The 13,032-nt window shown below is 47.9% G+C and overlaps 1 protein-coding gene across 1 annotated transcript in view; it reads right to left on the reverse strand.

Annotated features, from left to right (window-relative positions):
• Window positions 1-13,032, reverse strand: part of EDC4 (enhancer of mRNA decapping 4) — a 37,026-nt gene that overhangs the window by 9,107 nt on the left and 14,887 nt on the right. Inside the window, exons 13-22 of the mRNA XM_075433756.1 lie at window positions 11,392-11,464; window positions 10,851-10,942; window positions 9,999-10,195; window positions 7,859-7,947; window positions 6,920-7,073; window positions 5,729-6,192; window positions 4,373-4,474; window positions 3,239-3,391; window positions 1,810-1,846; window positions 637-817 (exon numbers count right to left, since the gene is read on the reverse strand). Coding sequence (XP_075289871.1) covers window positions 637-817; window positions 1,810-1,846; window positions 3,239-3,391; window positions 4,373-4,474; window positions 5,729-6,192; window positions 6,920-7,073; window positions 7,859-7,947; window positions 9,999-10,195; window positions 10,851-10,942; window positions 11,392-11,464 — 1,542 coding nt within the window. The remainder of the gene's footprint in view (window positions 1-636; window positions 818-1,809; window positions 1,847-3,238; window positions 3,392-4,372; window positions 4,475-5,728; window positions 6,193-6,919; window positions 7,074-7,858; window positions 7,948-9,998; window positions 10,196-10,850; window positions 10,943-11,391; window positions 11,465-13,032) is intronic.

The raw sequence follows: 13,032 nt of genomic DNA on the forward strand, positions 1-13,032 counted from the left end.
GTGGTTTCAGCCATGAAACAGGCTAGAGCTGCTCAGTTTGGGGAAAATGACCAAATTCAGTCCAGAAAAAGAGGTACACGAACTGACTACTCACAACGCAATAAAAATAATTGGATACCAGGTTTGAAAACAGCAGAGGAAAGTACTTTTCAGACAACATGTAAGGGACCTGCAGACCACCAGATGTATATACGGGTACAGACAACATAATTCTATACTCAGCTATGCAGTATGGCAGTCTGATGCTATTTCTGGTGCAAATACTGACCTGCCTTCAGGAGGAAGAGGAGGGAAGAATCATCCCATAATTACTCTTGTGCAACTGGCCACTGCCTGACATAGGATAACGAATTAGGTGCACCTCTAGTCTACGCCAGCATTGCAGCATTTATGGTCTTAATGGGCAAGTGGAAGATGTGGCGGCACGGAGAAAGTATCAGTTCTTCTCCACTCTATTTCTGAGATTCCTGCCCTTAGAAAGGGACTGAGAGGAACTGAAGTAGTTCTATTGCACCCAGGTAACTTTACTCCCACGCTACCAAGACCCCTGAACTTTCTTAGCTTCTCTCAAGTCTCCAGACTGCCTTGCAGCTGTCCACTCCTTAACTCCCACGCAACATTTGCAAACAAGGATACGCTCCTGCTCCTGCTGGGAGTCCAGCACCCTCTCCACGTGGCCCATGAGGGAGCTCTGAATGGCGTCGAGGTGATCCGTGAGCCTCTGCAGCAGCTCCATCTGGTTCTGACGCAGCTCAGAGAGCTCCCGCTGTTGGCTCCTCAATACGCACATCAGCTCATCCTGGAACTCGGGCGTCACCTACGTGCAGAGAGGACAAGTATTCATTTCTAACAGGACTGGAGGCCCGCACCTAGCAGAAAGCTTGACTAAGCCAACCCCTGCATCTAGGACTGAAGCGTAACACACGAGGCAGAAAATGGGGCCAGCTTAATGCCTGTTTCTAAGACTTTTGTTCCAAGAAATAAACAGATAAAGCAAGGTACATGAATGTCCTGCATGGAATTCATAAATGGTTGCTTAGAATATCAACTGTTTAGACTCAAGACCTCCTTCAAAGCTCTGGCATTTAAAAGAAAACAGAAGAAACCAGATCCTATTCACTTTTGGCCAGGTACCAATAGCGAGTGTTCAGGCGTCTGAATGTAATGACCTCAAATGCTTATGAACAAACTGTGCAGTCAGCAGAGTAAGAAGGAGCTTTCCTAGAGCACTTCTCCAGCTCTTTCACTTATTCATGAATAACAAACAACTGAAGAAGTATACATCTCTACTTCGTTGTCTCTTCACCTGCTCAAAACATCTAAAGGAGGCACACACATCAAGGGCAGTTTAACAAGTGTACACCACTTGGCTGAGGACATTTTCTGCCAGATATGAAGGCACCATCAACGGGGATAAGAAATTCCAACAACCCAGTCCCACTGTGACCCTTATTTTGCTGGGAACTGCTTATCCTGCTGCCCACACAAGCGAGTCTCAGCAGGGCAGAGGAAATGAGTGGTGGAGGATACAGGGCTTGTGAGAACACAGAAATGCACATCGATATACAAAGGCGGGCAGGAAGCCATCAGCAGTGTGACAGCACTGAGCAGACCCTTCTCCGCTGTGCAAGTCAGAGAACAGAGCAACGCCAAGTGCAAGCCCAGCCCCATCTCAGCCTGTTCAGGCACAGCAGAGGCCCACGGCACTCCAAGGAACCGGGATGAACTTTCTCTCAGGTCGTAGTAAGACAGTAAATAGAGCTGCAGCGTTGTGCCCTCGGGACGGACTGCAGAGCAGCTCTGACTCACCTGGTTGTTAGAGGATCTTGGCGAATGGTTCACATCCCTGGAAATCAAAAGAGAAAAGTAGTAATCCAATTATGTCAATTAACTGCTCTTATTACCCAAGTCTTCTGCCAAAACAGATCACACATTTTACGGTTGCTTTAGATTTTACACGCCAGCTCATGCTTCTGTATTGCCCAGAATAACACTAAGAGCGAAGGGAAGGTGATGAACTCCCAGCCCTTACAGCACTGCGACCCCATCATTGCACTACCCACAGGCCCTGAAGTTCCTTACAGACTGGTCCCTTCGCTGGGAGGAGATCGGAACTGAGTCTTAACAAGGACTGTTACAAAGAACCACGCACACTGATTTCTCAGTTTTGCCCAAATTCAAAGCCAGGGAAGGATGTGCCAAACAGCTTTTGAAAGTCTCCTGATAATTTACAAAGAAAAACCAAGTACCCATTTGTTAAATATAAATTAACGAGCTTCAAATCATCTAGAATGATTCCAGCTCTCAAGGTGAAGACACTAGCAATGCACTCCAGCAGATACAACCGAATTAAGAAAAAACTGAACTGATCCACTAGTATCGCATGCCTCCATCAAAGTCACAAATCTATGAATATTCAGACGCTACCAGAAGGAAAGTAAACATTTGTTGTTCGCAGACAGCATCCCTTCAGCAACTTTAAAAGGACTGAGGCAGGAAAAACGAAAAGCACTTCTGAGGTTAAGAGCTTCTGCGTGTCACAGCACAGCACCACAGCCAGAAGCTTAACGCCATAGCCCGTCTTTGTCATAATCTGCACGGCCAGAGACCCAAATCACGGAGCTATGGCAATGTAACAAGAGGAGAGAGCCCTGTGCAGAAGCTGTGCTGCTCTCCTTGCACTAATGCACACAGGTTGGTCTAATTTGCCATGGGCAGACCTTACCAGTCACCAGTTTTCACTTACAAGGCATTCATACGGGCACGTTTAGAAACACACAGAAGCAGCAAGCAGGTAACAAATGATAGATATTGTTGAACAAGGGCACTGTGCCAGCACTCAGAAGCCAGCCAGAAGTGAAGGCCACGTTAAGCTACTCACAGCATCATGGTGCCAATGAAGCCTTCACTGAAACTGGCAAATGGATCCAGTGTCCCCCCACAACTCGCAATTTGCTTCCCACACATTCTTCGCAAGCCCAGGCTATATTTTGGATTTGGAGTCCCAGCTGGAAAAGTAGTGCAGAAACTACTCCCACACCCCTGAGTAACAGTCAGCGTCTGAGTAACCAGCAGCACTTCCCGTGGCATTACTGCCATTTTCAAAAAGGGGTGAAGGTTGGGAGCGCTCGGCTGCAGCGCAGCCTCAGGCCTTGGTCTTGCTGCTAACGGCTACACCAGGTTGTGGCTCCGCATGCCTGGTCCCACAGCCACCTGTATTCTAGTCAACCCAGCGTACCCGTCATCTTTCTTGCCCTTCCGCTTTAGCTTTGGGGAAGCCCGAGGGGATGCCTTGGCTTTCCAGTCCTTCACAGGCAGCCTCTGCGTAGATGCTTTGGCACCAAATCCACCTGACGTAGAAGCCAAGCTTGCAACTTCATCATCATGGTCACTATGAAGGAACAGCACAGGAGAGGACATCACTTGCAATACTGGACAGCATTAATCTTCACCAAAGGTAGGGGATTCACACTCTGCTCTGCATCCACACTCGGCCAGAGTCAGGTAGCTCAGGACACCCGCCGCCTTGATCTCTAACGCAGCAAACACAACGGAGCTCAGCACATGCTGCTCCGTTTCGACCCAGGGCTGCGCTTGAGCGCTGCAGAGCAAGGCTTGAAGGGTCTCTGCGGTCGGGACCACTGCGGTTCAGGCAGCGTGGCAGAGCGATGCCTGTTCTTGCTGCACAGACGCACTGGCACACAAGCCCTAGGACGTGATGCCGACCCAGCGGGGAACCCAAGCACAGCACATCCTTACAGCTTTACAGACAGAGAGCACTTAATGCAGCAAGTATTGCAGGAACAGAGGAGAAGCAGGGCGAGCCTACCAAGCGCATGACCCTTGGTACCTTGGAGTCTTTCAGCTGCTGACCAGCCACCCAATACAGGCTGCACGTTCCAGTCTGAACTGAAGCGCGGATTATGAACAAACCCTCAAACAGGGCTGAGCTTGCCAGGCACACCGAATGTGCCCCTGAAGCTTTAGGGTGGCTCATGAGGGAGCAAAGATTTCAAAAGCAAGAAATGAACTCCTGAAATACTCTCACTACCTTAGCTAAGGCACAGTATTTGGATACCGGTCCCATAATAGGTTTTCGCTGGTAATTAAACCAAGCTTGGTCCATGCTCTTAGGAGCAGCACAGTCAAACTGTTCCCTGTAGAGAGTAAATTTGACATTGCCCAGAGGCCAATCTCGTGATCAACTGAAGACATCAGAACGTTACAGAAGCTGGACTGCATACATACATTAAGTCAGGAGACAAAGCAAAGACATTCACCCAACACTTGAAGGCTTGCTGGGCACAGAAGCACGAATGCAGCCCGAACTGAGTCCATGCAGGGCGAGAGAGGGGGCTGAGCACTCTGGTACCTTTGTTCTGCACTAGCATCCTGGCTGTCATGCTGTAGCAGGTGGTAGCTGTGTCGATGGTAGGAAGAGCTCTTGTGCTTTTCTTCAACCTCATCCCTTGGGCTGGAGGAGGTAGAAAAAAGAAAATACCATCACGGGAGTCTCTTTCAGCTTGGGTACTTGCTCAGTCCCCTTCTCACGAGAGATCCTGATAGAAGGTCCAAAATAAACAAAAAATGCTACACCTATGCGCACAGATTCAGAGAGTGGCAGGTGTTGTTTAGAGGTACTAAACACCTAAATTTCTCCATGTAGTTTTCTGACATGACCTTAAGAGAGAAGCTATGCTTCAGGCACTAACAAAGAACATAATCTCCCAACGGATATCCACGCAGGACAGGCAAGCCACTAACTCAGAACGGGCAGTACCGCATATTTCAGTGGATAGCATCATCTTGGGTTTTATTTTCCTCAAGTAATACTGATCACTGGGGCAGAAATCAGTGCTTCTCAGTTCTTCCAAGTGTCTGAGGAGTACACAGAGGGGAGATGTGCCAATTTGATGGGTTAGCTCTGCCAGACAGCCAGAGTTTCATCAGGGTTTTGAAAGCAAATTGCGTGTGCTTCTAAGCTTTACACTAGCTAGTCCTGTTCGAAAGGAAGGTGTCTGCAGGCTCTCATGGTGTGCAGTCCTGGCCTAGATGGACTCTGGAGATGCCAGATGCATTGTGCTGTTCCCGTCCCACTAGAGAACACTAATCACACTAATTCTGTGATGAATCCTAGCACTGCTCCCAGCGTGATGGTCTGCTTCTGGTGAGCGTAAGTGGTGTTGCTCCCTTCTGCGCGCCTGCTCCACAGAGACACCGCCATTCATTTCCTGGCTTTATGGATAATGCTAGCTGCACAAAGCCATTCACAAAACAGAGATATACAATCAACCTATAATCAAACCTGTCGACTTTGTTCTAATTAAGTCCTTGCAATAAGAACATGCAGGAATGCATCACCTGTGGCACAATTTAGCTTGCACTGGTTTTATTTCCAGAGTACTAAAAAAAAAATTAAAATCCCATATCAAGTCTGCATTCCCAGGTGAACATGGAGGCCAATAAAGTAGACTTTTCACCTTCTTAACAGAAATCCTTTATGCTGCAAGGGGTGTCAGAGAGCACAAATTGTTAGAGCTGGCCTAGGAAGTTCCAGACACAGCGTACACAGACCAGGCACACAGAGAGGCTGAATCATCAGATCTTTTAAGGAAAAGGAGGGATGGAGAACTGTTCGGTTTAATCACAAGATAAGAGCTTCTCACCAAGCTAGCAATTTGGCAAGCACAAAGAAATCGCCTTAAGCAAGACAAACCCAAGTGATTACCTGTCTGCCATGCTGTTCCTGGTTTCTCTGGTTATGTCAGGAGCTGCTGGCCATGGTTGACTCACAACGCTGTCAGAAGATGCATTTTCCTGAGTTAAAGCAGTTTCCAGTAATGATGGAGCATTCAGTCTGTCCACCTCCACTGGAGGCATGTCCAAAGAGTGGTGGCTGTGCTCTGAATTGTGTCGGTTCCTTGGAGACAGCAAATGCAAGGCTGAGGCAGCGGATGCCATACTGTCTGTGTGATGACTGGGCTCCAGCACCTCCACGGGGAGCCCAGATGGAGCTGCCGCAAAGCTGCGTTGCAAGGTCTCAGAAGCAATCTCTGGGATATCTTGGGACATGGCTGTGGAGGCAGAGGAAATGACGTCTGGCGAGCGCTCGCGGGTGGGAGAAGCCTGGGGCACCACCAAGGGCTCCACCTCCTTCAGTTCCAGTGCTAGAGAGGGGTTTCCTGGCATGACCTGAACAGAAAAATCAAACAAAAGCCTTCAGGGTAATGTGGAGATGCCCCAAGAACGCCTGGTACCTTACAACAACCACCTCTGGAAACAGTCAGCTGTAGCCTTTACTCATGTGATCCCTGTACTCCCACTCAGTGGATGGAGGAGGGACCCAAGACTTGCAACAGACTCTTAGCTGAGCTAACACCACACTTACGCCAACGCCAGTTTGAACACACTTTCAAAGAAAATGTAACACCAGCTCTACCTCCCTGCTCTGCTCCAGGACCCCTTATTTTTGACGGAAAAAGTTAGTTTTAACATTGAATATCTCCTGGACTGAAAGTTTATTTCAATTTCAAGCTTTGGTCATAGTCTGTTCTACATCACACTTGGAAGGAAAAATTTAGGAATAGGAACTGACTGTTTCAGGCCCGTAAGACCAGCAAGGAGGAAGAAACCTTTCCAGATAGCACTGGCTCCTAACACAAAGGCTGACCCTTTCCAACCACTGTGACAGTGACAGCACAAGCTAGAGCTGTCTCTAGTTTTCAGAGACACGCTGTTTTACGCCGAGGTCAACTTCCATCAATAGCAGTAAACCCGGCTGCAGATCTGTGCCAGCAGCTGCATTTTCCACAGGGCCCTGTTATCATCCAAATAAGTCTAATCTCAGCTTGCGCAGGCTCACAGAGAGAGGTCCCTTGGCCCACAAGGGGAAGGAAGGGAGCAGCACTTGGAGCCTTACTGGAACAGGTGCCTTTGGTGTCAGCTTGTCAGGGAGGCCTGGGATAAGAACTGAATGGCTCCTAGGACTGGTCTGGAGACTGCTGCTACTGCTGCTCAGCGTGAGGCTGGTGTCCAGCTGCATCTTGGGGCTCACAGTCAAGTCTTCCGATGGCCTGCAGAAAAGAGACACAAACAAATCAAGCAGGGCAACCTAATTACACAGATCTGCATCAAACACTCAAGGTGAGGAGACAGGATCCACAGGTCAATGGAGGAGCCCAACCCAAACTTCACTGGTGTTCTCCAAGCCCTTGCTCTTTCCACCACGGTCAACCACCCCCTGTCAACTAGCACCTGCATCTCCTAATGCCCACACAGCCCAAAGACAGACCAAGTGGAAACAAAACACAGGGAGGCATCACAATCTCTTAGAGTTTGAGGTGTCAATGAGAGAAGGGACCTGTTATATCTTCAGTTCACACCGTACAGAGTTTAGGGAGAAACAGGACACTACGGGACAGGTCTTTGTCTTTTTCCCAACCCCTAGAAGTAAAGTTTTTGCCTGTTATGCAGTCCAACCCACCATGATACTAGTAAGATTTTCCTAACAGTCGCAATTTTCTCCCTGTCCTTGGTGGCTGCAGCGTTCTCTTACCTGTAAACAAAGACAGCCCTTTGGGAGAAGCATGTAAAGCAACAAAACTGAGATGCAATAAGAGAATCCCTACGAGGCACAAATGAAACACTGTTGTTGGCCCCTTGGATGACAACAGGCATGCTCCAAGCTGTGTCAGAGATGCAAACAGTTGCCCATATAGGGACTTCGGGATTCAAGCCAGTTTCTAACTCTGGTTACAGTCTCCTCTCCTACAAGACACACTCACTACAGCTCTGCACCACCCTGAAGTCCAGTATCAGTTCAGCTGCAGATACACTGTTTAATACACAACCTATTTACCTGGGCATAGAGGCATCTGTGACAGAAGTGCTACTCATGGCTGTGACTGCTGTCAGGGAACTGACGCTGCTGCCTGGAGATACAGCAATCTGTAAGAAAATACACAGCAGTTAGGATGCGACAGAAGAGTCCAACAGCAGAACTAGACCAGAGAATGCTGGCTCCAGAAGAACTCCTAAGGAGTCTCTCGCAAAGAGGGAACAAAAAAAAAAATAGGTCGAAGGCAAGCCCCAATTCATCCTCATCACATGAACCATGGCTGCTTTTATGGAGCAATTGCTCTCCCAAAACCAAGCGGCATTCTGCAGGGCTCAGCACCAGACCCTCATTTTGTTCTTTGAGCTAGACTGCTCTTGTCAAGGTCTGTTGCCACTAGTGAGGCCAGAGTCTGTATAGGCTTTAGGTCCTGCACTGCTGAGAGAGGGAAACGGAATGCTCCAGTGCACAAGAAGAGGTGTTGTCGCTCACCTAGCTGGCTGGTTAGCAGTGCAGAGCACAGCTGTATATGCCGGCCCTCACTGCTGCTTCTGGCTACCACGAAACACCCACAGAGAACACCAACAGCAGCACACAAGTACTCAGCTGGGAAAGCCAGCTTGGCCGAGCTTCTTGCGCTTGACGTTGTTGAGGGCAGAGACTAAGCTACACAACTTCTCTCTGCTCCCTTGGGACATCTTTGCATTGGGAAGGCTGCTCATCTTCAGGCACAAAATTAACTTCTGCACCCAGAAAATTTGCTAGCAGCATCAAAACCTTTAGGAGTTTAATTTATTCTTTCGTCCTCAAGTTGTTGCTGGAGCAGTGCTCTGTCACCAGTCAACTCAGTACTAACTCCATTTCCGCATATCTCCACACACTGTCCGTCCACACCTGGGTTCCTCCAGTGCACGTTCAAGCCACAGTGACAACCAGATGTTCCTCCCTTGGAGGGGGAAGCCCTGCCTTAGGATGTGCATGTGGAGTGCTGCTCATACACGCACTCCTCTCTGTCTGCAAGAACTGTATCAGCATGGCAAATCACTGCTGGCAGTGCATTTCGCACAGGAAGGCAGAGAAAACACAAGCACCGCAGCTTCTCACTAGGGGAATCCACACCTCGCAGTTCTCTTGCACATCACTGTTCTAAAGGATGCACTTTTCAAAGTGCTTTTTCATTTATGTCTATGCCTGTTCTAAACAGCACATGGACAAAACTACACTGTCACAAATGCAGTACAGAAGCGCAGAAGCAGGTTATATCTGCATGGATTTAAGACAAACTATCAAGACACTTGGATGCAGAATGGCCAAGAAACAGCGAGCTCCCGCACTTCTGCTTGTTGGCATAACCAAGAAGGGGCAGCAGAAACCTGGGCCGAGTCAGACAGATGCACACTGCCAGCGCCAGGCAGCCTCTAGGAGCGCCCGGCAGGACCCAGAGGTGTGCGACGCAGCACTGCTGGCCATGCACACGTGACAGAGCATTAAGAATTTCATGTTCTCTGACTGCTCCATCAGAGCTCCACTGAGGAGCAGATGCTTGCTTATAGCTCTTTACAGAGACACTTTGCTATCCTCTGCAGAGACCACCAAATCCCGAGGAATGCTTCACAGGCTTCCTGATACCGAAATGCCCCGTGCAAGCACAGAAGACTTGCTTTCTACACAAGTTCAGGCCTGCTGCGTTAGATTCAAAAAACCCACTGAGCTACTAGATCAATGATTCGCAGATCTCACGCAGAAGATGTTGCAGTCCCATCTACCCACCTGCTCATTTCAGACTCGCGTTCCCACAGGACCCCATCAGACAGGATATGCAGAGATGGCCTATTTTCTTCCATTACAGTTATATCACAACCCCAAACAACATCCGTAAACCAGTCTCCCAGCTTAGATACAGGTACTTCGCAAACCCGTATTTCTACACAACACAACTACACCAGCAGTTTTGCAGCTAAACACAGCGCTCGCAGCACAAGCTGAGGCCAGCTTAGTATTGCAGATGTGCCAACATGTCTTTACTCGGTTTGGGTACTTGCAGAGTTCCCTGTGTGCTCTGCATTCAGCCTATCAGTCATTATTGTCTAGAAAAAGTTCCCGAAAGCATCAAAATCCAAACCCATCCATTGTACCACCAAGAACAGTGCTGCTCTCTGGTTACCTGTTGAAGAGATGTACTTGGTGTCATGAATGCATCTGGAGTCATCAGCTTAGGTTTAGCATCGTTTGAGAGAGAAAGGAAGTCCGCTGGTACAGGCAGATCAGCAATACGTCGCAGGTCTGGCTGAGAGCCATGCACCGATCCTTTTTCAGATCCCAGCCCTTCCGTGCTTAGATCAGCCATGTGGTCTGGAAAGGCTTCCAAGGGAGAAATATAAATCAACTTACAGGAACTTCCCCCAAAAGTTAAAGCTTTAATTCCACAAAGTATGAACTTATGCCATTGCCTGCCATATTGGATTCCAAAAGAACAAGCAAAAACCCTGCAATACCCTAATCAAAGCTAAGGGCAAGATAAATCCTGTCTTATGCTTACTCTTCGTAGGCTAAACAGTGGATGTTATCAGGCTCTGATAATGGGAGATCCAAGCTTCCTTTCTTCAGTAAATGCAAGGCCAGTTTAACAGTCACATCCCAGAATGATGAATGAACTGAAAGAGCACGCTACACAGCCCAGTCCCCTCTACTCCCAAAGATCCGATGTCACTCTAATCTACACCACCTCACAAGAGACGAACATCAAGTTTCTGACACAAGTGCCATATCACCTAGAAAGGTGAACTCAAGCACGTACAAAGCATTAGCACTCCTAGCCTAACATGTCCCCACGCTCCGTACTCACACCAGGCTCTAATCAAGCAGCCTGCTTCACAGCTAGTCCATATTCAGAACCCTTTATGCAATGTAACCACTCTGTTACAAAGAGGCACCCAAAGCTGCCATCCTGCTTCCCCCCCGCAACAACCCTTAAAGGCTCAGCAACACTGAGGACAGATTTAACACAAATGCTCACCAAATTCTTCATGAGAGCTGTGGGAAGGCATGGATGCACTCATGTCAGGACTATGAAGAGGCTGGAATCTAATCTGCACATCCTGTAGGGCCCTGAAAAAAACCCAGGCATCTCTGATGAGTTTATGAATCACCAAGACAAGCCTAATGCTTAGAAGATTCCTTTTCACGGAACTGATTCCCTTGGAATATGCTTTAGCGTTTTCCGCCCGTGACAGAAGAAGTAGAAGCTGATCATCGTTCAGCTGCGTCACCCAGTTCTGGCACCCAGAGCATTTCAGAGATGTTTCCCCGCACTTACACACGAGCACAACTCCTAGGTCACTGCGTACTCATGGCAACAAAAATACTAGCTTGCCACGGCACCATGCAGGGCTACTTCTCTGTAAGGCCACACTGAACACACCACAGCTACAAGTTTCTGTGGGTCCAAGCAGTTTTTGTTATGAGCAAAAGCAACTGCTAAGTTAAATTTCTACAGGTCAGTGCAGGATTAGGATGACCCTAGGCAGCTGCTCACAGTAGCTGCTACGCATACTCACTTGGTGTGCACACAGAAGAGTTTTATCAGCACGCCTGCGGCTGATTCAACAGCCCCGGCTCCCTGAGCACCTTCTGCAAACGAGACAAAAGTAAAGTATGAAGTTGGATGGAAACTGCAGACAAACTACTAGAAAAACATCATAACAGATGAACCAGCAGCAGAGAACCAGCGTGATACAGCTTTATGACTTCTCCACTTCAGAGGTAGATTCACCCTGTTAAGCAAAAGTGTATCCTACAATCCCTTTACTTTTCAAAGTGAGAACAATCAAATTTGCTTTAATCCAGCTAAATAAGCCTGAAGGAAGAGAAAGAAAGAAAAAAAAAGATACCTCACTACGCAAAGTGGAGGAAGCTGAGGTCTGGAACTGCCAGCAATTTGTTTTGGTTGTCGAAGAGACTGGTTAGATATTTTTTAAGAGACACACACTAGCTTACATCATACAGAAGTTCAGGCTAGGGCTCAACCATCCTTCCTGGCTGTAAACAACTGGAGTTATGAAGAGCTCTGCAATAACTTCCCATGAGCCAGCACTGACAGCATCCAGTATCAGTCTCATTGCTAACAAAGCTAAGGAGGCTGAGTGGAAAAGATAAACCTAACTCCCCATAAAAAAAAGTATTAGGCATTCCTACGCAAATTGCCCTAATTATCTGAGCACTAATCAGGGACTCAAAGCTTCAGTCCCAGCCTGCTCCTGACTTGCTACATGTATCTGTCATTTATGCTTCTGCAAGTCAGAGCAATGCCACTAATATTGACAAGAACGTGAATTAACTGTAATTATGTACAAGAGGTGGCATAAGGAAGCACATCATTCCCGGACTATCAGTCCAGCTGTATCTTTCTAGCAGGAAACACGCTGATGTTATTCACAGCATCTTTTCAAATCTTACTAGCAGAAAGATAGGAGAGTGCAGCAATCAAGTAATGTCTCCAAGAGATGGTTCTCCACAAGATTCACTATCATACTCATGGTAGTAACAGCCAGAAGATGACACCTCCTGTTTCTCCTCTAAAAAGAGAGTTACTTGTTCATTTCTGCTACAAGAAGCTTTGTGGCTTGGGAATATGCCTTCCAGGTGTGATGGAGAAGAATGCCACCCCTTCCCTCAACTCGGACTGCGCACTGTCCTCACATCTGTCACAGCGCAGGCAGCACGATACAGAAGCAACCAATTGGTTTCTCAGACCATGTGCTCACATCTTTGATGTCTCACTACAGTTTACTCAGACAAACAGTCACAGAAATACATGCTGCCAGTTGTTCTTCCAGGAATCCTTTTGTTCTGTGAGCCTGCATCAAACTGTGCTAGAGGGAGACACAGCCCTAGGCTGCCCGAGGAAGCTGTCCCCTGCGTTCTGCTGGAAGCAACGACACTACGCATTTGCAAAAGCATCGCGGCTCAGATACCAAGCAGCTGATCTTGTACCTTAAGCAAAGCATTGCTTGCAGTCACTTAAGCCCACACAGCCCTGGAATGCTTTTTTTAATAACAGAAACACCTCAGTGGAGTTTCTGTGTGGTAAGGGGCAATGGCTACAACCTTGGTTGAGAGGTTCAGGTTCAACATTAAGATATATTTTCTTTAGGAAGGGGTGCAGCCCTAGGACAGGGCACCAGAGCAGAGACAAAAGT

This window comes from Opisthocomus hoazin, chromosome 12 (assembly GCF_030867145.1).
Source record: "Opisthocomus hoazin isolate bOpiHoa1 chromosome 12, bOpiHoa1.hap1, whole genome shotgun sequence".
NCBI classification, from domain to species: Eukaryota; Metazoa; Chordata; class Aves; order Opisthocomiformes; family Opisthocomidae; genus Opisthocomus; species Opisthocomus hoazin.